This window comes from Canis lupus, chromosome 9, assembly GCF_003254725.2.
Source record: "Canis lupus dingo isolate Sandy chromosome 9, ASM325472v2, whole genome shotgun sequence".
Taxonomy (NCBI): Eukaryota; Metazoa; Chordata; class Mammalia; order Carnivora; family Canidae; genus Canis; species Canis lupus.
This window is the reverse complement of record NC_064251.1, coordinates 11,430,744-11,457,527: the sequence shown is the minus strand read 5'-3', so window position 1 is coordinate 11,457,527 and position 26,784 is coordinate 11,430,744. Positions and strand designations below refer to the sequence as shown.

At 47.1% G+C, this 26,784-nt stretch overlaps 1 protein-coding gene across 2 annotated transcripts in view; it reads right to left on the bottom strand.

Moving 5' to 3' along the window:
• The window catches only part of WIPI1 (WD repeat domain, phosphoinositide interacting 1), a 32,495-nt gene extending 7,091 nt beyond the window's left edge, over positions 1–25,404 (bottom strand). For both annotated transcript variants that reach the window (XR_003131869.3, XM_025436777.3), the window contains exons 1-8: positions 25,221–25,404; positions 18,913–18,995; positions 17,316–17,485; positions 12,230–12,326; positions 4,416–4,513; positions 3,684–3,776; positions 2,904–2,974; positions 2,202–2,309 (exon numbers count right to left, since the gene is read on the bottom strand). Coding sequence is in view for 1 of the 2 variants with exons in the window: in XM_025436777.3 (XP_025292562.1) it covers positions 2,202–2,309; positions 2,904–2,974; positions 3,684–3,776; positions 4,416–4,513; positions 12,230–12,326; positions 17,316–17,485; positions 18,913–18,995; positions 25,221–25,300 (800 nt within the window). In the remaining variant the exon portion in view is untranslated. The remainder of the gene's footprint in view (positions 1–2,201; positions 2,310–2,903; positions 2,975–3,683; positions 3,777–4,415; positions 4,514–12,229; positions 12,327–17,315; positions 17,486–18,912; positions 18,996–25,220) is intronic.
• Positions 25,405–26,784: the final 1,380 nt, after the last annotated feature.

Genomic DNA, 26,784 nt, shown 5'->3' with positions numbered 1-26,784 from the left:
TGCCAGAGGAAGAGCGCTGCACTAGCCCGTGGAGGGAAAAACGGAACCAGGCTTTGGTTGCTGGTGCCCATGGATGGAGCTTCAGAAGGGGGACAGAGGCCAGGTGCCGTGTCACATGGACACACTAATACACACATAACAGCAGCCGCGTAGAGTGTCAGACAGACACATGCTATGCTGAACACACAGAACAGAGCCCGTGTACCATGACCTGCTAATTAGGTGGGAAAAGTAATTTTCTCGTAGAAGTTCTATCCCACGAGAAGAATTCAGTTACAGAAGAGGGGCCTTTCCTGGCACAAGTGTGAAACCCAGCGTGGAAGTAAGTCCTTGGGACATTTCTCGGACACCCCCGGAATGTGCACTCTGCAGCAGCCCTAGAAGCTTGGCGGGCTGTTAAAACGTGGCCCTTCTTGTAGACGGAGGCCAGCTTTGAGCAACACGCTGGACTGCTCTGAACCCCAGCTGCCTCGGTTATGAAACTTGGACGCCTGCCTTCCAGGACTACCATGGGGAGCCGAGGGAGGAAGTGTGTGAGAGTGCTCTGTAAACTACTAAACGCTCTATCGATGTGCGAGTGTCACTGTCATCGCTAACTCGACCGCCTGCCTTCCGTGGGTAATGAGCTCATCGCTAACATTTCATGTTTCAATTTCCTATGATGGCACCGAAGAGTCAGGAGCCATGAGGTGTCTGAAGTCCCCTGAGGAAGGCATGACCTGTTTACTGTGCTACCAGAAGCAAGATCTTGACCTTAGGAAGAGGACAAGAGGCCAGGGTGACACTGCCACGGACAGTGGTTGGGTGGGAGGAGAATCCCTCACTGCTTTGCTGCTTCCCAGTGTAGGACAGCTCCAAGGGTAGGCATGGGCATGCACGTAGCAGGTAGTTATATTCTAGTGCTCACATGCTACAGCAGAATTTCTAGGAATGGCCTCAAGATTCCACGCCCTGGTCCCTAGAACATTGTAACAGTGACAAAATAGCCCTCTGGTGACTGTGTTATGTTTATGGCTCAGACCACTGTAGGTAGAGAGATTATCCAGATGGGCTTGATCTAGTCCCAGGAGCCCTTAACAGCAGAGAGGTCTCTCCAACTGGTGGCAGACGAGGAAGGCAGAAGGAGAAGTTGGAGCAATCCAGAGGACAAGAAGGAATCTGTGTGACACTGCGGGATCGAAGGCTATGTGAGAAGGGAAGCAGGTGGCCTCTTGGGCTGAGGGCCACCAAGCATGTGGGCATCTCACTGCTACCACTGCAAGGCCCTGGATTCTCACCAGGAACAGGACTGAGTTTGGAAGAGGGCCCCAGGCTCCAGATAAGAGCGTGGCTGCCTGGCACCTGGATTTCTGCCTTATGAGACCCTGGATGGAGAACTAGGCCGTGCCACCTCGGGCTAGCGACCTACAAGGCTGTGGTATAATGAATGTGTGCTGCTTTAAGCCATTACGTCTGGGGTCACTTGTTACAGCAGCAAGAGGAAACTAATACACACGCCACTGGCTGCAGGGGAAGGCAGCTGCACTCCTGCCACTGGTACAGCCACAGGCACTGGGGGTGTCTCCCATGCGCCCAGTGGCAGGCAAGATGGCGGAGATTCACATATTATTATACCCATAGCTCTGCTGCCCCCCCCCTTTTAAGATTTTATTTATTTATTCATGAGAGACAGAGAGAGAGAGAGAGGCAGAGACACAGGCAGAGGGAGAAGCAGGCTCCATGCAGGGAGCCCCACGTGGGACTCGATCCCAGGACTCCAGGATCATGCCCTGAGCCAAATGCAGACGCTCAACCACTGAGCCACCCAGGCATCCCTGCTGCCTAATATTTCTTAATGTCTACCGTGTGCCAGGCACCATGCTAAACACGTTGGCTCAAGGAACTCACTTAATCCCCATGACAAGCCCAAGAGGCATTGATGATTATTTTGTACGGAGGTTACAGGAAGGTTAAATTACCTGCCTGGGTCTCTCAGTGCAGGGCAGCCTGGGCCAGAGCCGGGGGTTGAGCTCAGGGGGGTGGCCCTGGATTTTGTGCTTCCATGCATTATACCACCGAGGTTTGGTCAGCATACGCTCACCACTTCGGGGAAGGCAGAGCCGGTAAGGCCGAGTGCATGGCATTCAGAAAGCGAGGAAACCACTTACGCGGGCAGTGGGAGCACAGAACCACCTGGCTCCTCTGGTCAGGCACTGACTTACCTGTTAGTGAGGTGCTCCAGCTTGAAGATGTGCACGGTCTCGGTGTTGCTTGAGGCACAGAGGAACTGCGAGTCCATACTGAACACGAGAGAGCTGATTGTCACGTACCTAGGGAACACGGTGACGTGGAGATGGACTAGTGAGCCCGACAGGGGAGGGTGGCTGCTTTACAGTTCAAAACCCAGCTTTGTAAGAAAACTGGACATGTCCTGGGGAGTCTAGGTATTCCAAATCCCCCTGCCGTTGTGTCATTCCTAATTTAGAAATTCATTTTGGAAAGATTCGTAAAGGGCCATGGTCTTGGGTGGGAAGAAACAAAGCACCGCCCCTTCCTGTCACCTTGGACGTCTTCCAGCGGCTCTGTGCACCCATCCAGCTGCAAAGGCTACCGCCAAGAGGTTCCCCGCCCATCACACTTCATGGATTACTTTTGGGTTGTGACTTGCCTGCGCTCTCGTTTCTCCTTTGCTCGCTGCCCTGGCACCCATCACAGAAGGCTTCCCGTGGCTGAAGCCCTGTGCTAGGACAGCGGCCGAGCTGTCAGGTGTACTGAGCACCTAGCACAGCGTCTAAGGCAGGTGACCTCCTCCGGGGGAGAGGAGGGCACAGAGCCACCCTCCACGCTCTCCCTGGACGGCTGCCAGCCGCCCACGGCGGGTCTTTAGTGTCTACTGTAACATGGGTTTCATGGTGGACACAGACCTTTTCATGCCCCTTCGAAACTCGTAGAGCTTTTGCCCATCAGGTACAGAGAACACCCGGATGACAGTGCCCTGAAAAAGACAGCAGGGGGACATTTCAGACCATGAACGGCTTCAGACCAAGATGTCCCTTCAGAGAGGAGCTTGTTTTATTGGTTTTGAACAGCTGTCTCTGAGGAGGAAGCACGAAGTGTTGGGCATAGAGGCTTTTTTGTTTGTACACTGCCACAGAAGTGATTCTTGGGACGGGTGTGAAACACTGTTCCCCTTTCCCTCCATGCCCTAGCTCAGGGCTGCGTGTGTGCGCGCGCGTGCGCGTTCAAAATGCTTGGGCTTCCTGGAATAGCCAGTCTCCGCCTGTCAAAAAACACATGCTTTTCATGGCATTTGAAATCCAACTGGATCGCCTTCCCTGCCCATCCCAGACAGAAGAGATCAATCTCTCCTGCTAAATAGCACAACATTTTGTTTACACGGTTCATGAAATGCAGCCTCTGTCTGTTTCTAGGGAAGATGTGCATGCGTGTGTCTCACTAAGACCACACGCTTTTGTGTCAAGCAGCTTGCATCTTGCATAGCAGAGGCCTTTGCTCTGTTGAATTATGTATCCACATACACAGCATGCATGGGTCAGAGGCTCCCCTCGGAAATGGATTCCAGGTAGGCCCAGAGACCAGTCAGTCCTTGTCCCCAGCCCCATCTCATTGGATCTTTGGCCCCAGGGAGCCGCCCGGTGGAGCCGTGACAAGAGAGCCAGTGGAGATGCGGCAAGTGCACTCACTTTTTCAGAGGCGCTCGCTAGTTTTGAGCCCAAGGCATTGAAGGCGATGGCGGCCAGCGTCCCCTCGTGGGCAGCAATTGTGCAGACTGTTTTCTGTTGGTGACAAGGGAAAACAGACACGGATGCTGGGACAGAGGGAAGATGCATTTCCCCTCCCTCCTCTCCTTCGGAGATGCCCTCCCGCCTTTGCTGGGCTCCCTGTGTCTCTCTCTGCACCAGGCCATTTACGCAGGAGCCATACAGCCTCTTCTGGTCTACCCAGATTCTGCCGCGGTTCCTGCCCTCCTCCTGCCCTCTGGAAGATGGACAGCCAACCGCAGGCCCAAGGCGCAGCGATGCTGCCGCGGCCCACCCTGCACGCCGCTTTCGGGGGCTTCCCGCAGCAATCGTGCCCTGCCCTGTGAAGCCGCGGGGGGCACAGGGCAGGAAGTGGACATCCGTACACTGTCACCTACTTCAGCCAGACAATGGGCCACCTGCTGGCACGTGGTTTCCACTCCACTGTCTACGTCTGCCTCGGCTGGCGAGCCGCCTCGCAGGTTGACTCACGGCAGCCAGGACGGGTATCATTACCTTCTCCTCCATTCCCAGCCAGACTGTGGCCAAAACAAACGCCCCCGGTGTCGCTTCTCCCTCTACACCCTGCCTGCCGCGACCCAGCCTGCTCATCACCTGCCACTGACCACGCAGCCAAGCCGGTGGGCTGGGTCAGCTGGGTCACTGCCAACTCACCAGGGAGTGTCCATCGTAAAGCACAATCTCGCCTGTGGTCAGGCTTCCAGGGTAGGCCACATACGAATTGGAATGGTTGATGGAGAGGGCACAGAGACCTGGCAAAGAAGGGACAGCAGATGAAGAGGCCACGCAGAGACCAGGCCTGGAAAGGGCATCTGAAAACAGCGCAGCTGCAGTGCCACCTACTGGCGAGGGGAGGGACGGCTTAGCCGACCTTTCCTGCGATCAGGGAATCTCTACAGTAAAATTCACACTTGATGCTGGCCAGGTCACTGCAGCAAAGCAAATAGAACTCAGAATACTGAAAAAGTTCTTCTTGACATTTTGCCACGGGGCTCTGAAACCGCATCTGTTTCTCTTTCATTACCCTCTAAGGCTCTAAGAGACTTTACGGAAATAAAGGCAGTATGTCTCAGCCTTCCTGCAGGTGACTACATGCAGCTGGCCACTCATAGCCAGTTGGGGAGCCCAGGAGGTGGAGGGTCGGGGGGAAGGACCTATTTAGAAACTGTTCATTTTTTTTTTTTTAAGATTTTATTCATTTACTCATGAGAGACAGACACACAGAGAGAGGCAGAGACATAGGCAGAGAGGGAAGCAGGCTCCACGCAGGGAGCCCAGTGTGGGACTCGATCTCGGGTCTCCAGAATCATGCCCTGGACTGAAGGCAGGCACTAAACCGCTGAGCCACCTGGGCTGTCCGAAACTGTTCATTTCTAAGCCAAATAAATGTCTGCCTCGATGAGGGAAATGGACACCTCCAGAAATGCAAGTTCATTTGAGGGCTGAACCTTCAGGTAAGATGGATCTCTGCCATTGAAGTAAGCTAAAGAAAGAGGACATTTTGGTCTTAAGGTGCTTTGACAATATTCCGGGAGAGCAAACAGCCAATCACATCACTGAACTGATGTAGACAGTTTTTGTTTATAAGGAGACTCAAGGTGGGGGTAGTTCTAAAAGTGTTTAAGTAAAGGATTTTCACAGCAGTGGTCTGGATTAATAGTAGAGGTGTCTGTGACAGGAGTGAATTCAAGGAATTAGTGGAACCAAAAGCATTACCAGAATAAGAACTTTGAGATTAGGCAAGTGTGACCTCTTTTTAAATGAAAAAGGCAATTGACAACTTTGTCACAAGTTAGGGTATGTGTGTATATATATATACACACACACATAAATGGTGGGTGTAGAGCCCACCCTTGTGGGGCTTGAACTCACAGCCCTGAGATCAAGATCTGAGTTGAAAAACCAAGAGTCAGACACTTAACCAACTGAGCCACCCAGGTGCCCCACAAGTTTAGTATATTAAACAATTTCTTAGACAAGTATAAGAAAAACTTTATATCAGGCTAAAATGCACCCAACCTAATCTGCTGGGGGCGGGGGATGAGCAGAGAAAAAAAAATCCAACATTGAGAACTGAAACCGAGGTCCTCCTTCCTGCTCTCTGGCTTTGATGAGGACAAAGCCAGGGCTGTGTTCTTATCACTTGCCACACAGAACTCTGGGGAGAACGTGACTGAGCCCAGAGCCCTTACCTGCGTGCTTTGGCATCCTGCAACCCCTGCTGGTACAGGGTCACTCTCAGCCCTAGCCTTAGGGAGAGAGACTCCTGTATCTTCCCAGTTTTGCTTGGGGAACCTCAATTCCCCCATCTTCTCTGGGCTCCTTGCAATCCAAGTGCAATTTCAAGAGCAGCTAGCAGGTGGAAGGCATTCTGGTCTTGTGAAACAGGCGGGAACAGCATGGGAGGTTGGGTTGGCTTGCATGGTGGGTTCCCATAGGGCTGCTTAGCAGAAGAGATGGTAAGACTGGACATGGCAACTGGGCAAGGACTTGAGGACCATGCCAAAGAGTTAAGATCTTTAAAATGCAGTGGGTATGCGCCAGAGGTTTCTAAGCCCGTATGTTTAAAAAAAGCAGTGTTAATCAAGACCACAATGAGGTACCATTTCACACTCACTAGGATGGCTATAATCAAAAAGACAGATAATTGGAACCCTCCTACGCTGCTGCTGGGAATGTAACATGGGACAGGGCTTTGGAAAACAGTCTGGCAGTTCCTGAAAAGGTTAAACACGGAGTTATCATATGACCCTCAAATTCTACCCAGGAGACATTAAATCATACAGCCATATACAAAGCAGTATCATTCCTAAGAGTCAAAAAGTGGAAACAACATAAATGTCTATCAACTGATAAATATGGGTAAATACCCTTATGATGGAATATTATTAGATACAGAACAAATAAATGTTCTAACATGTAAGTGAAAGAAGGCTGATACAAAAGGCCACATATTATATGATCCCACTTACATGTAATACCCAGATTAGGTAAATCTAGAGAGACGTAAAGTAGATTATGGTGACCTGGGGCTGGGGGTATGGGGGGGGTTAAGGGCTATGGGGTTTCTTTTTGGGGCGATGAAAATGTTCTAGAATTGGTTGTGGTAATGGTTACACAAATATACAAATACACTAAATATACTAAATACACTAAATATACTAAAAGCTATTGAATGGTGCACTTTAAATGCGCGGATCATACAGGATGTGAATTCTAGCTCAACAAAGCTGTTAGGAAAAAAAAAAGGAGTGTTTTAAGAATATTTGTTTGGCAGAGATGGGCTGAGGACATGGAGTCAAGACCCAGGTCTGTCTTCGACTCTGTAACTCTGGCTGAGTGATTTGTGGCCTTTTGAGGCTCACATGTTTATTATCCATGACATGAGGGGGCTACAGTGATCTTTCCAGCTTTAACATTCTAAGATGCCAAGTCTTCGTTTATTTACATCCTCCTCTGAAAATATCAAGGCCCATCTGTGTGGCAGGGAGAACGGGGAGGTTTTTGAGCAGAAAGCTTGGACTTTTGAGTTGCCCTTTAGAGTTCTTTTTTAAAATTTAATTGAGGTAGAACTGACATATATAACATTATGTTAGTTTCAGATGCACGACATAATGATCGGATATTTGTATATAATGTATCACGAGTGAGGGATAGTCTAGTGAGTCTAGTTAACATCCGTCACCATACGCAGGAAATTTTCTTCTCATGATGAGAGCTCTTAAAAGCTTACTCTCTTACCAACTTTCAAATATGCCATAGTGTTAGTAACTATAGTCTCCATGCTGTACATTACATTCTCATGACTTATTTATAACTGGAAGTTTGTAACTTCTGACCCTCTTCGTCCATCCTCCCTCCCTCCCCATCTCCCCACCTCTGGAAACCACCAATCTGTTCTCTGTACCTTCTTTTTTTTTTTTTTTAAGATTCTGTTTATAAGTGAGATTATACAGTATTTGTGGTATTTGTCTTTCTTTGACTTAACCCACATAGCATGATGCCCTCAAGGTCCATCCATGTTGTCCCCAATGGCAAGATTTCCCTTTCTTTCTTATGCCCAAATAACGTTCCATTGTACATATGTATATACCACATTTCTCGATCCGTTCATCCAATGGGCATTGGTGTTTCCATGCCGTGGCTGTTCTAAATAATGCCGCAGTGAACATGGGGGTGCAGATGATCTTTTTCGGGTTAATGTCTTCATTTTCTTTGGATAAATACCCACAAGTGGAATTGCTGGGTCACATGGTAGTTCTGTTTTTAATTTTTTGAGGAACCTCTGTGCTGTTTTCCAGAGTGGCTGCACAGTCTGCGTTCCCACCAGCAGTGCACGAGGCTCCTCTTTCCGCTGCATCCTCGCCAGCACTTTGTAGCTGTCTTTTTGATACTAGCCATTCTGATGGGTGTGAGATGGCCTTCAGAGTTTTTGTTGTTGTTGTTGTTAAAGTGTAAATATCCCAGAAAGGAAGAAAAGCTTACATTTCTTCGAGTAACATCAAACCTTCGGTAGTATCTGACAGTGGGATGACACTAGACTCTAACAGGGAAAGTTCGATGGCCAGGGCAGGCCTACTCTGACACATTACACCTTATCTGAGAGCTTTGCCTCCGGGCTTGCGCATCTGCCAATCCACTTGAATTTAGCCAAAGGATCCTGCACACCAACCTTTGCAGACTTAATGAAGGTCCCCAGAAAGGTTTCCCACGAGTTTCTTAGATTTCGCATGGTTCAGTTCTCAGAGTCAACCAGCTACAAGAATGCATTTTTATTCCTTCTGAAGCCCCCGAGGAAAACATCAAGAGCTCACTTGAGGCTTAGATATTACCATTCTCCTCGTCCTGTTTCCCATCACAGGTGTCACACTAAGCCTACTCCAGGAAGGAAATCAGCTTTGTCTCTGATATCATTTTGCATCACAGAAAAGTCATAGTGTAAAAGACTTGCAGAGTCCAGAAAATACAAAGCAAGAGAAAAAAAAAAAATCACTCATTGGTCTAAAACCCAGAGGCTTTTCACCATTCTCAATATTCGAGCATATTTTCTTCCAGTCTTTTTTCTATATAGGAATTCGGTTTTGGGCAGCCCCGGTGGCGCAGCGGTTTAGTGCCGCCTGCAGCCCGGGGTGTGATCCTGGAGACCCGGGATCGAGTCCCACGTCAGGCTCCCTGCATGGAGCCTGTTTCTCCCTCTGCCTGTGTCTCTGCCTCTCTCTCTCTCTCTCTGTGTCTCTCATGAATAAATAAATTAAAAAAAAAAAGGAATTCGGTTTTGATGTGGCTTTTGGGTTTGCTTTAGAATTGACACAGTCTCATGAATCACTGTCCGCTCTAACTTCACTGAAATTGTTTGGCTGTAATTGTTCTGCAGTGGGAAAAGAAGTGCCTGTGATCGGTGCAAGAACCAATGGGATCGTCGGCTGGAATCAGAAGGAAGTCCCATGATTCTAGATCATCCTCACCTTGGTAGTTATAGTATGACTTGACAAACTTCAAGCAAATTAACAGCGACTTATACACTGCAGTTCCCTCTGGGTCGATTGATGTCTCAGAAGATGCTTTCCAAGTTTCACAAATAGAAATCTCTGTATTTGCCAATGTTCTAGAGCCACTTACCCCACTTGTATTACCCTTTTTCAGAGGGAGCGCTGGCTTGGGCATAAACCGCTCCTTTGTTCTACCACACACACTGCTGTGTGGTATAGACGGTTCCCTCGATGTTCTGTAGAAGGTCTTGTTTATGGCACCGCCGAGTTCTGCAGTTGGCAGAGCTTGCGTGGAGATCTCCACCCTCACTGCTCAGCACACAGACTGCTGTGCTGGCAGGAAATTAACTTCGAGCCCCGTCTGGCCAAACCCTTTAAAGGAAACAGCCTGCAATCTTTGACACAACAGGATTGGCCGTGACATAAACACAGACGAAAGGAAGGAAATTTACAGCCGCATTAGATACTGGGTGCGAAGCAATGGTAGAGCTCTGTGTATAGCATTTATTTATAATTCACTAGGTTACAATCCACTTGGCATCAGTGCGCTCCAGCCAGTTGGACAAGGGACTCCGTTTCTCTTGTGTACCCATTAAGCATTTATCAAATCGAGAGCCAGAGTTTCCGTCTTACGTCTCCGTTCAGAAAGTGAATGAGAGAAGGGTGACAAATAAAGGAGACTCCCTGTGTCTGAAAATTTTACATTCCTGGGTCTGACGGCTCAGAGTCAGCTGAGCGAGGAACTGGTCGTGTCCCTGCAAGTGCAGCTTTGACCATGTCAGGCTGCCCTCCAGGCAGGGGCTGGCTAGGGAGCGAGCCTCGCCTTTGCTCTCCCTGCCTGGCTCTTAATCCGCCCCAAAATAACTCTGTGGGATACACATTATCGTCTCTCTTTTGCTGGAGAACAAAGGGAGCTCAGTGGAAGTTGACATGATAATTATAAATTGCAGGATTTGAAAAAGTCTTGGGCTATCTCTCCAAAGAACACCAAAGGTGTCGAAAGACCGTATTTGGGTCTTTTCAACCCGCCTGTGGTCTTTCAGAAGGAAATGCTAACTTTGTCCTTGTATCCATTCATAACGTTTATGGGAGGCAGAGAAAATACCTCCCACTGTTTCTAATTTTTCTTGTGATAAAATTATTCCTTTACAAATCATACCCATTCTCTCTAACATAAAATACAAGGGGCCCAACCACCCTTTCAAGCCTTCTTTACACCCTGTTTAAGCTGCAACAAGTGAGGCAACCAATGAATTTTTGGAGCTAAGAAAAACAGGTACATTTGCTATAAATTAAGAGTAGATGGGGAGAAACCGTTTTTCACGGGAGGAGTGGGCCCAGTCCTGCGGGCAGAGCTGTCTTGCAGGCTGAGCATGTGAAGCCGACCGCAGCGCTAATACACAGACCCCTCTGCTGGAGAGGGTACTGACCATGGCAACCCCTGCCTTTCAGAGAAATAGAGAACCAAGGCAGCTTCTAGCTTCCTGGCCACCTGGGTGGTCCCTTGCCGGAATCCATCAAGGTCTAACTCAGGTCCATTCCTGCATGAGATCTGCTCTGATTTGGCCACAGAACTGCTCCTGCCTGACCTATAGAAGAGCACATGTTCCTTTCAACTGTTTGCACCCCACAGTCCCACACTGGGTCCTAGCCCTGCAAAGTGCCAGAGCATTTGTCTTATACTCCATTACACAAAACACATTTGTCTCCGGGGACTCGTGTGGCTAGATTTTGAGTCCCTGCTGGGTACGTGCCCTACCTATACCTGACAGCGCCTGCTGTGGCTCCAGACACACGATACATCTTCAGTACCTACTTTCCCCGATCAGTTCAACCTCATATTTCTGGAACAAAAACCTGACCATCCACAGCTCCTTCACTTACCATCCTTCATTCTATGAAATATGCTTTAAAGTCATCATCTCACAGAATTTTACAATGGCCTCAATGCCTTTGATCTTTGAAAATATATTCTTTCATGGCTGAAATGTTAAAGCACTGAAGTTGACAGTAAAGGGCCATCTATGTAACTGAGAAGAGGGAAGGAGAGCAAGCATAGGAGATTTTACTGCATGGTGGGCTGGGAGCTGGTCACAAACTTGACCTCTTGTCATTCTCAGGTGATCCTGCAAGATAGCTATTAGGTATCCCATTTTACAGAGAAAAAACTCTGAGGCCCAAAGGGCCTCGGGGACTTGGGTTGGGCCATACAGACCCTGCAATTCAGTGAAAGTCAAAGGATTAGGAAACTGCTGTAAACTGGAGGAGCCACTTACTGATCCTAAACTGATCCTAAACCTGAATCCCTGGAGACACCAGCTGTTCTCGTGTGAGGACCCCCTACCCTCCCACATGATGAAGGGCTTCTTTCTCATTTACTTCTTGCTTAGTGAACCCCTATGCATTATCTGCTCTTTCAATCTACCAAATCCAATCTAGTCCCATTCTTACATGGCGCACTGGTTAAACAGTGTTAGAACTGAAGGATTTAGTAAAGACCAGTATCCTAGCACATCACCCACGTAGAGAGATTTCACTTTAACATCATAAAACACATTCTTCATAGCCTTTTTCTACTCCTGCAGACACACCAAGTCAAAACCTGCTTCTAATTATTACACCTACTCTGTACTGAACAATCACAGAAAATAATTAGGGGTAAACATGTTTTAATATCAGATGCATGAAATCTCCTACGCGTCTACCTTAAGTGTCTTAACACATTTGCTGAGAATGGGTCCCAGATGAAAGGGGTTTCTGGAAGGCTGCGGCCTTCCTGAAGGATGCACTGCCTAACATAATTGGGATTTGCCACCATGAAGAGAAACCTCCCAGGTAAACACCACTGAGACTCAAAACCCATAAAAATACTGCCTTAGGTTTTCCAGTGAGGAGGGAATCCAGCCTGTGAAGGGAGCAGGTGGGGGTGAGACGAGGGTGGGTAGGGAGGGGGGCATCCTCCCTGATTTTGGAGCTCACCTGTTGGGTTTGCAGGAATATCCAGGATGGTTTTCAACAGTTTCATGTCTTTGATGTTGTGAATGTAGATGGCCTCCTCCAGACACACCAGCAGCCTCTGCAATCACACAGACTCATCAGTCCACTGGGCCAGTTCCTCCCAAAGGAACCAACCAAACGGAAATCACTTATCTTTCATGTAAGCCCTAAACTTGCTTCAGAGCCTAAAGGAGGAAGAATTTCAAGGATCGATTTGAAGATTATGCTTATGTACGCACATGCATGCACGCACACATTATCCACCTGAACAGAACCATAAAATACAAGATCTTAAAAAACTTCATTTAAAATTTTAAAAAGATTTGTGCGGAGGTGCCTGGGTGGCTCAGTTGAGTTAAGCGTCTGCCTTCGGCTCAGGTCATGATCTCAGGGTCCTGTGATCCAGCCCTGTCTTGGGCTCCCTGCTCAGTGGGGAGTCTGCTTCTGTCTCTGCCCTCAACCTCGTGCTCTCTCTCTCAAATGGATAAATAAAATCTTAAAAAAAAAAAAAAAAAAAAGAAAGAAATTGAGATTGTGTGTTTGTGTGTGTGGTACTTTCCCTTCTCTTTAGAACTGGAATTCCTGGACACTTCCTGATCAGACTCCCTTTACTATTTAGGACAATTTTGGGTAACCTTTTTGGTTCCTATTCCCACCAGACAGGCTCCCTTTCAATGTCCATAATGAAGTCTCCCTCTTGCACAGACATGGGTTTCTTTACTCCTCCTGTATTACCAATCTTAGGCTTTACCCCCTCCAAAGAACTGCCAGCTTTACCTTTGTTCCACTCAACTCTCCTCCACACCTACTTTTAAAAAAAATTTGTATTTAATTATTCAGGAGAGACACACAGAGAGGCAGAGACACAGGCAGAGGCAGAAGCAGGCTCCCTGTAGGGAGTCTGATGGGTGACTTGATCCCAGGATCCCGGGATCATGACCTGAGCCAAAGGCAAATGCAACTACTGAGCCACCCGGGTGCCCCTCCACACTCACTTCTGCGTACTCTCTCTGGCCCTGGTATAGGGAATTGGAAAGCCCTTCTGCCCTCCTGTGCACACTCGGCCCCAGGGTGCCGCCTGCTCAGGGTCCCTCCCAGCTTGGCTCCTTTCCCTCTCCAGGGCAGGGAGGCCCTTCTCTTCCTTTTCAAATGAGGATTGTCAGGTGTAGAGGTTCTTCCCAATGGCCATGCTCCTACCAAGTGGAAACAGGACTCGGGGTCGATGTTGGGTGTGTAAAGGAGTGGAATGCATAGCTCAGTGCGATGCGGATGCTGGGTGCCAGTGAGGGGCTGTTGGGAAGGAGTTTTTGGTTGGGTAGCTCTTTCCTCACTCTAAGCAGCTGCCCATGACCCCTGCACAAGCCTGACTAGCTTCCTCTAAGCTGGTGGTTCTCAGGCTTTGATGAACCAGCCGAGGACCTAAGGGACAAGACCTGGCCTCTCCCTGGAAATTCTGGTTTGAGAGGTTTTAAACATGAATCCTGGGTCATTCTGCTGCACACCTGAGTTTGAGGGCCACTGTTCTTAGGCCAGATCCTTTTATCGCACAAGACAACACTTACAGAGGAAGGCACCTAAAAATACTACAAAAATCCCTAGGAGGTTCTCCTCCAAGGGACTAGACTGCCCTACTGTTTTCCCAGTACGACTTCTCACGGCTCAGAAAAATGAAGACCATCACTTTTACCAAGCAGAAAATAAAATGTAAATGCCTTCCTCAATTTTAATTAAGGTTCTGTGGCCACAAGTCTGAGCACCAAGGGGTAAGAAAAAAAATCTAATAGGGTCTCAAAATTGATGGCAAACATTCGCGTTTCTCTGAGAAACATAGTCCCTGAAACAAAGTCCTTGCCGTTTGCCAGCACTTTCTATGGTTTGGACTATAGTAGTATATGGTAATGTTCTTAGGTTTCTGACGTCCTCCTGTATCCCCACACCCAAGCCCCAGGACACTGGGTCCTCAACATATGCCTCTTGTAGGAACAGCCTCCATATCCAGCTCATGCCACCTGTCGGCATCCGTCCCACCAGCTGTCATAGCACCAGCTGCTCTGTGGCCCACTCAGTGAGTTTCAGGTCACCCCTGCTGGCCACAGACAAGAATAAAATGGGAGGGAAACAGAGATAACAGCAAGGGGGAAAGAGGAGGCATCGTGTCCCAAGTTCCTGCGCAAGACTCTTCTGGGGCCAGCGTGACCCTGGAAACTGCTCTTTAGTGATCAACGTTCAGCCTTAGCAGAACCCTGGGTGGGCCTTCGACTCCGCTCGTTCCCAGTCACCTTGGCTCTCATCAACTCTTCTAGATTTTAGAAGTAATAACCCCTTTTAGTGATTAAGAAAATATTGATAGCATCTGCCCTCAAGCATCACAGATTCAGAGGTAGCTCCAGAGAGGCTTCGATCCAGGGGATGTGCAGCTGGATAACCCAGGGCCCCTCAGAACAGATGGTCAGACCACCGTCACAGTTTACATATGGAAATACATCAAATGTGTCCTCGTTATGCCACAAGATACATCTCCTCAATTAAGGACAAGGGGCACGACATTAACTGAGGTTGAGAAATACCTTTACTAAATATTTTTCCTTTCTATATACTTAGAAAAAAATAGAGATGTTCTCTCCTCATAACTCCCTACACAAATCTTTGATGGTTTCCTGTTGTTTTTTAAAAAAGGAACTGCACTGCCCAAAGACCCGCTGACTCCCACAGCGGGCAGGATGCGCAGCACTCACTCCTGTTCATTTCCTGCAGGGGGTGGCAGAGCCCTGGCATCATGGGACCCTGGCCCCGCAGGGAGGGGCTGCTGCAGGTGCCCAACCCCAGAGCTGCCAAGGCCCAAGCCTATGTTTTAAAAAAAAGCACCCCCCCCCCCCAACTCAGGGCACCTGAGTGGCTCAGTTGGTTAAGCGTCTGCCTTCAGCTCAGGTCATGATCCTGGGGTCTTGGGATCGAGTCCCTAGTTGGGCTCCCTGCTCAGCCTGCTTCTTCCTCTCCCTCTGATAAATAAAATCTTAAAGAAAAAAAGAGAAACTTCTTAGGAGAAAAAATGCTAAGGAGGAGAGAGGTGTCTAAGTGGGTTCCAATGAACCTGCCCATTCACAGCTGAGCAGTGCTAGGAGCATTGACCTTCTAAAGATTTTGGGGCAGGGGAGCCTCAGAAGTCACAGATGTTATACTGAGGACAGGGTGGCATTGAAAGGCTAGCAGACTCACACACTTGAGTAATCCTCTGTCCCATTTGGTAATGAAAATGTCAGAGAACAAGTAAGAGAGAAATTACAGAAATAAATTCCATAGGTACTATTTGAAGGTTCTGATCTTATAGGACTTTGGCCTAAACAATCTTTTTTTTTTTTTTAAGATTTAAAAAAAATTATTTATTTCGGAGAGAGAGAAAGAGAGAGCATGAGCGGGGGTGGGCAGTAGAAGAGGGAGAGGGACAAGCAGACTCCCCACTGAGCAGGGAGCCTAATGCGGGGCTCCATCCTAGGGCCCTGAGATCATGATCTGAGCCAAAGGCAGACGCTCAACTGACTGAGCCATCCAGGCACCCCTGGCCTAAATAATCTTAAAAAGACAATCAGGTACCAAAATAGAGATTTTAATTTTCATATACTGGCTATCACTGCATGCAAAGATAATAAAATTTTGCAATGAATTTAATGTGCTACCAACAGATTTTAGAGAGAGCCCTTGAGCCAAGAATCAGGCTTAAAAACCTTCAAGTCGAAAACTCTCAAATTGCCTTTCCCTCCCTGGCCAAGAGCCTGGGCTTACTTCCTTCTTTACTCCTGCTCCTTACTTAAATAGCCCCACATCCTACTTCTTAGGCTCTCTTCAGTACACTGCTTTATATAGACCTAAGTGGGTATCCAATCAAAGTAGTTGACCAACTCAACGAAACAATCTCTTCCTTCTCATAAACGGAAGAGAGCACTTTGTCTCATTTGTTTAAAAAAAATTAGCATTTAATAGTTTAGGTAAGAAGACAAGAAAATATTGTCCTTGATGAATGCAATGACCTCCATCATCCTGGAAATATTGAACAGAAAGATCTGCATAGTCATATAAAGAATGTTTGTTTACTTATTTAATAGGTGGTCAGGAAATGGATATTCACTGAGTATTTTTTTTTCCACCAGGCACTGTCTTTTCTACTAGGCCTACAGTAGTGAACACAACAGATACAATGCCTGCCCTCATAGGATTTAAAATCTAATGATTTAAGATAAACTCATTCATAGCCCCAAATATTTATTTAAGGAAATTTTCTATTTTTTTTTTAAGATTTTATTTATTTATTCATGAGAGACAGAGAGAGAGAGAGAGAGAGAGAGAGAGAAAGAGGGGGGCAGAGACACAGGCAGAGGGAGAAGCAGGCTCCATGCAGGGAGCTCGATGTGGGACTCGATCCCGGGTCTCCAGGATCACACCCTGGGCTGAAGGTGGTGCTAAACTGCTGAGCCACCAGGGCTGCCCAGGAAATTTTCTATTTTTAAAGAGAACATATTATATATTTGATATAAGAATAATCCTTCTTTTGACAAAAAAAGAAAAAAAGAAAGAAAAAGAAAAACACCACAAGTAAGATCTGTAGGGTGAGCCAGGACAAAGAAATGGGCACATGAGCCTGGACACTTGAATCGCTGGGAATGTCCAAGGAGAGAGCAAGAGAACGGGTAGTTTTACAACTGCTTTCAGAGTGAGCTGGGGAGGGGAGGGCACACTCATCCTTAGGAATTTTGTTCTAAGAGGCATTACTGCTCACAGGACTAAGTCACAGCCAGATTTCTACCCAGCCTGCACCCAGTGGAAGAGGGTTCACTCCACCAGTGGCCAATGTTCGAGAAAGGACATGAGGCTGAAGGGCCAGGGAGGCCACATCACTGAAATGAGTACCCGGAGTAGGCTTATGATGTTCCCAATCATACTCGGCCTGAGTATTAAAATCCCTTTTAGAATCTGATGTTTGGTTTAGAAACATTCATCTTTACAGGTATTCATCTTTCTCTTTGGTGCCAATTAACAGAAGCCCCGCAACCCCGAGAGGTCTCCCCGAATGTACCTGTCGGTTCAGCCTTATGGACAGGATGTTGCTGGAATAGCTGTAATTACAGATCTCTGTGCCTTTCTTGAAGTGATAGACGTTCATTTGCCGTGGCTTTGAGTGACTGACCACCACCACCAGGCTGCTGGAGAACAGGCGCTCCACGATGTAAACGTCTGGGATTTCGTCTGGGAGGGAGAGCAGACTGAGGTCACACAGATTTCAGCCTCCCCTGAGCTGAGCTGACACCAGTTAGCCGAAAGCCTCTAGGTCTTGCAGACTGGGTGCCCTCCATTAGCACACATTTACAATGATTTTCCTTCCCCCCTGCAATGAAGCTTTAGCTGTTTCCCAAGGTAGCAATCGATTCCAATTGCCAATAGGTATTGGCCCTTGCCAATACCTAAAGAAAATGTTGGTAACCAGAACCCAGAGTCCGGTCTTTCAGAGCTTCCCATGATCCTGTGTGCGGTAAAATCAGCCCTAGGGCCCCACTGTTTGCTCTGTGAAACATATTTGGGAGGTTTGGCCACTCTCAATCTAACTTTTCTCCCTGAGAGGTTTCAAAGGAGTGTCTACTCTGGGGAACCTCTGCTTTCAGGATTCCGGGCCCTGTTGCCAAGAGGTACACTATGGACAGACACCACCATGGTGGGGGTGGATAGTAATCTAGTTGAATCTGTAACCTCTCCCCATCTTGCTGTGCAACCTGGCCCTCTCTGCAATCCCTTTCCTGTTGAAGACAAACTGGACATCTGTGTTATGACCAGGGAAGTAATTCCATACTCAGAAAGAAGGTAAATAAATAAGCCTCCCGAGTGCCCACAGGTAGACACCTCAGTGTTTTCCTGAGAACATTCTTTTTGTATGCTTGCCTTCCTTGTGCTTAGGCAGGTCTCACAGGGAATGACACAGGATAGATACAGAGTCAAGTATTCACAAAATGGTGTGATAAAAGTAAGATCTTATAAATATATTAGGGACCCAATGTATTTATCTACTAAACCTTTCTTTCCAGGAAATCCAAAGATTGTGTATTCTTCACTATTACGATGGCATAAATTATTACTTACCCTGAGAAAATATGAGAGTCACATTTCTAAGCTGCATTTTTTGGTAATATTCCTTAGAAGTACTTGAACATCTTCAATATGAGCTATGCAAATGGGATAGTGTTGCTTTATTAAAACAAAGAAAAAAAAAACAAAGAAAAGACTTCCACGACTGAATGAATGTTAGCAATATTCTAAAGTCCCAGTACAATGGAAAAAAAAAATCATAAGTGACCTTCTGGTTTGACAATTATAAAAACCGATGGCTGTGCACAGAAGTGTATGAAGAAGTGTCAACAATATGGTTTCACACAAAGGATTTCTTAATATAAAAAGAAAATGTTACCTAAGATATTGCCAAACCAGGGTGCTTACTTGTGGTTTTTTTTTTTTTTTTTTTTTTTAAACCAAGTGGAGGCAATGATTTACATTTAAATCTGAAAAATACTGACTCCCTCAGGTTAACAGTTAAGGTAGAAAAATGCAGACAGCTCAGGAGCACCACAGATTAAAGTCTGGAGGGAGGATTTGGTGTCCCTGAGATCTCACACACACACACTTACTGCTTCCATGGACTTGGTCCAGATGCTCCACAGAACTCAAAGAAAACAGCTTATAACCGGCTTTGGTTCCAATTGCTAGGGATCTGTGGAAGATAATGAGAGCATGGGAATGACAGGAGGTACTGTATTCCAGCCACAGATCTGCTGAAGATAGACATTCCCCTTCCCCCCAGTCTCCTAGTAGACAGACAAACATCCATCCTCAGGTATTTCGATATTTGATAACTATCTAAATGGTGAGGCACACCTTGTCAGGTAGGCAGGTACATTAAAATGACAAAGCGCAAAGATAACCGCACACACAGAGATGTGAAATGGTTAAGAGATCTGAAACTCATCCATAGAAATGTCAAACCTACTAGCGACTATGCTTTCCCAACTGGACAGAAATAGGAACAATATAATGCTTAAGAATACTCATCCTGGTGCTACTCCCAACACTATTAGGGGGCTCCTGTTTGTTTGAGAGGTACTTTACCAAGAGATAAATTTTCTATTTCCTTTTTTTTTTTTTTGCTTAAAAAATAAATACCTGATCATAGTGGGCACAGTCATTAGTAGGTACGTTTTATTTATTTATTTATTTATTTATTTATTTATTTATTTATTTATTTATTATAGGCACACAGTGAGAGAGAGGCAGAGACATAGGCAGAGGGAGAAACAGGCTCCATGCACCCGACGTGGGATTCGATCCCGGGTCTCCAGGATCGCGCCCTGGGCTAAAGGCAGGCGCTAAACCGCTGCGCCACCCAGGGATCCCCTTTTTTTTTTTTTTTATTTAAGTAGGTACAATTTAATGGATGCATCCTTTCATTGCTTTTCACGAAAATATTCCAGATATTTTATAACAGTAGCTCTCATTCCCAGATGTATATTAAATTCACTTGGGAAGCTTTTAAAAAATACTAATTATTGTTTATTGTTGCTCTTCCAACTGAGAGCTTTTTTTTTTTTTTAAAGATTTTATTTATTTATTCATGAGAGACACACAGAGAGAGGCAGAGAGACACAGGCAGAGGGAGAAGCAGGCTCCCTGCAGGGAGCCTGATGCAGGATTTGATCCAGGACCCTGGGATCACGACCTGAATGAAAGGCAGATAATCAACCACTGAGCCACCCAGGTGCCCTCCAACCCTGAGCTTTTTATTTAATTGGATTCTTTCTTTCTTCTCTCCTTCCATCCTTTTTTTTTCTTTCTTTTCTTTCTCTCCCACCTCCCATCTCTCTCTCTCTCTCTTCTTCCTCTCTCTATTTTTTTCTGTTTTTAGTTCTTCAGTGTGCAGCCAGGGTTGAGAACTCTGCCTTATACCATGTTCCACAAAGCTAGTATCACAACCAAACAGCAAAACAAAAAATTAAACACCCATCTGAAACAATATGGGCTAAAAAAAAAATCTTTTCTTATTTTCTCACTTTCAACCAACAGATAAAGACGGAGGGTAAACCCCAGTTGCCTTGGCCTTAGGATGAAAGCAAAGGAGTCAATTTTGTTCAGCAGCTGGGATCCCCAACCAGCTCTCTCCTACTTTGCCTTTAGCACCTCACTGATGAGCAAAACCTCACACAGAGCACACTCAGAATAAGCAGTCTGATCTTGAGCACTTCTACCCTTGGGAAGATGCGATGTCAGAGCTGAAACGGACCTTAAAATGGTCCTAAGTGGACCTAAAAATTAGCCCGGCTTCCTCATTTAAAACAAATATCTGAAAAGGTGAGATTTGTTCTTCACAGGGAAGCATATACGAACAGAAGCAGTTTACTGGGGCAAGTTTGGATGGCCAAGGCTCTGGTTTCATTAGCCTAAAAATAAAAAAGGAGGTCACGTGATTTTCCCTGGAATTGTTTTTTTTCTACCCAAACGTTTGTTCTTCTCTGGGTCACAAGGATAGGAGAATATGGTCAACTTTTAACCAGTGAGGAAGTTGCCTCTGTCTCTCAGTCCTCCAACCTGCTGGGGGGCTAACATGGTGTGCTGTGCACCCAGAGCTGACCAACAGTAACTGAAGAGGCAAGCCAGCAGCATCTTAAAACTTCAAAACACAGCTCCAGGCAAAAGAATGAAACTGGACTACTAGCTGACACCATATACAAGTGTGAACTCAAAATGGATTAAAGATTTGAACGTAAGACCCAAAGCCATGAAACTCCTAGAAGAAAACACAGGCCGTAAGCTCCTTGGCATGGGTCTTCGAGATGATCTTTGGATCTTACTCCAAAGGCAAGGGAAACAAAAGCAAAAATAAACAAACAGGACTACAACAGACTAAAAAGTTTCTGCACAGCAAAGGAAACCATCAACAAAATGAAAAAACAATCCACTGGGTGGAAGAAAATATTCGCAACAAGGGGTTACTATCCGAAATAAATAAATTCACATAACAAAAAAACAATCTGATTTAAAATTGGGAGAGGATCTGAATTGACATGCAGATAACCAACAGGTGCATGAAAAGATGCTCAACATCACTAATCATCAGGGGAATGGAAATCAAAACCACAATGAGATATTACCTTATACCTGTAAGAATGGCTATTATCAAAAAGATAAGAAATAACAAAGTGTTGGCAAAGATGCGGAGGAGAGGCAGTGCTCGTGCACTACTGGTAGAAATGTAAACTGATGCAGCCACTCCAGAAAACAGTATGAAGGTTCCCCAAAAAATTAAAACTAGAACTATCCTATGATCCAGCAATTCCACTTCTGGGCATCTTTTTATTTATTTATTTATTTATTTATTTATTTATTTATTTATCTATCTATTTATTTTTTTCATGAGAGAAAGACAGAGAGAGGCAGAGACACAGGCCGAGGGAGGAGCAGGCTCCATGCAGGGAGCCTGACTTGGGACTTGATCCCAGGACTCCAAGATTATGCCCTAGGCCGAAGCCAGGTGCTAAACCGCTGAACCACCCAGGGATCCCCTCTGGGTATCTTTCTGAAGAAAAAATGAAAACACTCCAAAAGATATATGCACCCTTATGTTCATTGCCATGTTATTTATAATAGCTGAGCTATGGAAACAATCTAAGTGTCCATCAGTGGATGAATGAATAAAGATGTGGCATGTACGTGTGCACATACACACATACACACACTTCTCAGCCATGAAAAAATATGAAATCTTGCCATTTGCAGCAAAGGATGAGAGTATTTTGCTACATGAAATAAGTCAGATGGGGAAAGATAAATACCACATGATTTCACTTATATGTGGAATCTAAAAAAAAAGAACACCAGAAGAAAGCAAAACCCAGACTCAGAGTTTACAGAGAATAGGTTGGTGGTTGCCAGATGGGAAGGGTGTTGGGTGGGGGGGGGGTTACGAAATTGGTGAAGGAAATCAGGAACAACGAACTTCCAGTTATAAAATAAATATGGGGATGAGTGGGTGGCTCAGTGGTTGGGAGTCTGCCTTCGGCCCAGGGCATGATCCTGGAGTCCCGGGTTCGAGTCCCACATCGGGCTCCCTGAGTGGAGCCTGCTTCTCCCTCTGCCTGTGCCTCTGCCTCTCTCATGAATAAATAAATAAAATCCTTTAAAAATAAAATAAAATAAATATGTCATGGGGGCTAATGTACAACATGGGAAATACAGTAGCTAAAATCACATTAACTTTGTAAGTCAATAGATGTTTAGAACACTGATCATGGTGACCATTTCCCAGTGTATACAAATGTCTAATCACAACAGGTCATACACTTGAAACTAATATAATACTGTATGCCAATTATACCTCAACTTTAAAAGGCTCCTTTTTATTTCTAGGATTCAGAAAAAATGTTTTAAAATATACTCTGTAGGAATTACTGCTTTTAAACTTTTTTCACACAGGACTTTTTCACATAAATATAGATGCGTTTAGTAGCACACTGAGGTTTCTAAAACTTGCAAGTGAAGGAAAAAATGTAACTAGAGTCTTGTGATATTAACCATAAGGTCTGGCAATTTAAAATAATTTTCAAACGTAAGCCCTGCTCCTAGAACAGAAGGATTTTATACATGAGAAAATGGCAATGTGATTACTGTTAGGTTTTAAATGATTGATCAATGGCCACAAAAGATACTGAATCCAGGAGTTCAAAGTAAAATCTTATTTTATCTGTAAGGCCTTCCTGCAGGAAAAAAAAAAATTCTCATCATCTCTCACAGGAATAGGGCTTGGGACAAATACATACTGCCAATCAAATGAAAAAATGTACCCAAAGTGTCTAGCACAGTGCCAAACATGAAGTATGATCCAAGGAGACTGGCAAGGGTTAGTTGTAGTACTGGATTTCAAACTCAGCCTACACTTACAGAAAAAGACACTCTGATACTCCTAAGTGCATTCGTAAGGGGCTTGACTTATTTTAAAATCCAATGTCATACCCTCTGTGGCTCAGAGCAACTGACTGTGACAAAAACTTTTATTTATAGGTGAGACAGAGCTGTCCAGCAGAGCTTTCATCCAAGAAAACAGAACTGACAGTAGAGACGAAGGAAATTAACTTTCCAACCACCCAATAGCTTTGAAAATAACATTTTTTACCCAAGTGTTTCAGAAAGCTGGGACTCGAGAGTAAAAACCAACATGACTTGAAAAAGTCTAACAACAAAAAAAATAAATAAATAAAAAATAAAAAAAATAAAAAGTCTAACAAACAATATCCACAAAGCAGAATTTAGAACATTTACTTCCAATAAGCAAACTGACTCCTCTCCTTGTCCTGTGTTCATTTGGGAAGGAAAACATTCTGGCATTTCAACAGCCATCCTCTCTTGCAAAATGCTTCTTACAAAACGTCAAAATTTTATCTACACCATCATTTCTGTAAACTGCGGGTCTCAACCCATCAGTTGATCTTAAAAACAGTTCGGTGTGTTAAAAACACCTTTAAAAGAGGGTATCACACATAGGAGGGGTAAACACTGCTTAATGAAGCACTTTTCAGGGATATCCTATGCATGTGGGTATAAGGGAATGTTGTAATATGTTATTTCTTAAAATGGATTATGGTTAAAAGAAAAAAAAAAAAGCCTGAAAGTCACTCATAAGTCACTCATGCAACCAAGCTGTCCAGCTACCCTATTACCCGATTACACATCCAGTTTTTCTTTTTTTTTTTCGAACAAAGGCATATTGTTTGGCATAGGGTGTTTTTAAACTGAAATACAAAGGGAATGGGAGCCAGATTTACTTATGGTACAGGATGGCCTTAATTACACCGCTGAATGTTCAATATTAGCACAGCCTGGTCAGAGGCAGCCAAGGCCCAAGCCTGAAGCCGGCTCCAAAACAAGGAACACAACAGAAACTGGTACAGCAGGAAGTGGGAAACTGGAAAGTGGACATCCCTGCTTGATGCTCTGGGTGCACATTCCAAAGGCATGATTCCATATGGTCCCGGGGACTGGCGTCTAACAAGTCCAGGCCGAGAGGGAAGGAAACAGGCGTTTGCTTCTCAGGGAGGGAATCCTCGAGATGTCTGCAATACAGCTCGGCAGCTCACTCTCTGGCCTGAGTCCAAATGTGCACATCGAAGTGAAATATTAAAAATCCGCTCCAAAAAAAAAAAAAAAAAAAAAAAAAAGCAACAGGGTGGAGCTCGTGGGAGGGGGGGTGGTCCGGGAAAGGGCTCTTGGCCTCGGGGGAGGGGAGGGGACTCTGCCTCGCCGAGGGGGCTCGGTGAAAACAGGGAGAGGAGGGCTGGGAGGGTTTCTGACGCCCGGAGGCGGCAGGCCAGGTGCCCCGGGCTAGGCTGGGGCAGGGGCTGGCCCGGCCACAGGGATAGGCTGCCTCTTTGTCCCAGGCCCTGCCCAGATGCCACGTTGAGATGCTCAAGGACAAATGGGAAAGTTTTCCCCGTATTCCCATCTTCTTGGGCCCCAATGACCTAGCCTGGGGTCAACCCGCCGCTGCCCGCTCCCCTCCCACCTCCTTTGTCTTGGCTTCCCCTCCCCCCCAGGCCCCCCGCTCGGGTCGCTCACCTCCGCCCCTGCTCCGGCCCCCCTCCGCCCGCGGACTCCCTCCCTCGCTCTGGCTCCGCGGCCCGCAGCGGGGGTGGGGGCGCTCGAAGCCCCTGCCCGGGAGGGGGAGGAGGAGGGGAGGAGGAGGGGGAGGAGGAGGGGAGGAGGAGGGGGAGCCCCCGCCCCCCGCCCCCTGCGCGGAGCCAGCCCCGGGCCGCCCCGGGCCGCCCCGGCCCGGCCGCCGACGCCCTCTTGGGGCGTAGGCCTGCGCCTCTCCGGCTGCAACTCCGCGGCCAGGACCCGACCCCCGCCCGCGACCTCCGCCCGGGCTCCCCGCAGGGCAGGCGCCGCGGCTTACGTGCAGTCCTGGTTGAAGGAGAAGCAGCTGAGCGCCGCCTCGACCCCGCCCGGGGGGCTTTCCGCCGCCTCGGCCTCCATCGGGGGCTCGACCCGGGGCAGCCGCAGCTCCGAGCCGGCGACAGCCACCTCAGCAGCCCGCTGGCGCCGGCTCCGCGGGCCGGGTCGCCTCCAGCCCCCCTCCGCCTCTGGCCCCGCCCCGGCCCGCCTCGCTCCGCCCCCCCCGCCCGGCCCCGGACCCTCCGGCGGGTCCCGGCCAAACCTCGCCGCCGAGAGGCGGGGCCCCACCGCCGGCCGCCATTGGCTACGAGTCCACGCCCACGGCGCCGCCTTGGCCAATTGGCGACGGCTGCGGGCGGCCCCTCCCCGGTGACGGCCCGCCCCCGGCTCGGTGAGGCGGCGCCCCATTGGACGAAGGCGCGTGACGCGGCGCTGCAGGCCACGTGGTGGTGTTGTCATTGCCAGATGCTGCGAAGCGGGAGTTGGGAAGCAGCAGCGCGGCTGAGGCCTCCGCCGCCGGCGTCCGCGGTGGGGCTGCGGCGACCAGGGCGGGCGGACGCGCTCGGTCTCACCCCGCCCAGACCGCTGTCACCAGTAGCTCTCTGCCTATTAAACTTAACAGCGTTTAGTAGAGAGCGTGAGACGCGGAAAGCCTCACCCTTTTGTAGAGTCTTCAAGCTGCCTAGGGAAAAAAGTTTCTGAGATGGGGATGCTAAAGCCGGAGAGATCTCAAGTTATTTTACCGATTGTCCTGCAGGGGAGAGCTCTTCCTGCATGCCAAGCACTGTCTTAACTGCGTGTGGTATCTCGCTGAATTCTTATAAAACAGGAAAATATGCTTTATGCTCGATTTTTTTTAAAAACAGGGGCAACTGAACAGCTAACGAGTCTGTCTAAAGTAACACAAGTGGTAGAAAGTGGATTTGTCTGATTGCAAGGCCCGTGAACCAGACAATTCTGCTGGAAAGTTTGGCAAAGCCTATCTGATCTGTAGTTGAAAAAAAATGAAAAAAAATGTGGGGTCCCTGGGTGGCTCAGCGGTTGAGCGTCTGCCTTGGGCTCAGTGCGTGACCCTGGGGTCCTGGCATCAAGCTCACATCAGGCTCCCTGCAGGGAGCTTGCTTCTCCTTCTGCCTGTGTCTCTGCCCCTCTGTGTCTCTCATGAATAAATAAATAAAATCTTTTTAAAAATGAGTTTAAGATGGTGTATTTGATGAAAGGGATGAGATCTTGAAGATGGCACAGTTCAGAACTCACATATTTAAGATGAATCCTGACAAGGATCATGTTGCCATGTAAAATACCCAACACAGTGTAGAAATCAGTAGCTCTGCTGGCTTTGGATTTATATAATTCCTGATGAATTTTTTAAAAGATTCTATTTATTAATTTGAGAGAGGGAAAGCAAGCAGGAGGGGCAGAAGGAGCAGCAGACTCCACACTCAGCAGGGAACCTGATGTGGGGCTCCACCTCAGGATGCTGGAATCATGACCTGAACCAAAGGCAGACGCTTAACCGCTTAACCGTAACCCAGGTGCCCCATTCTGATGAATTTTTAATTCAT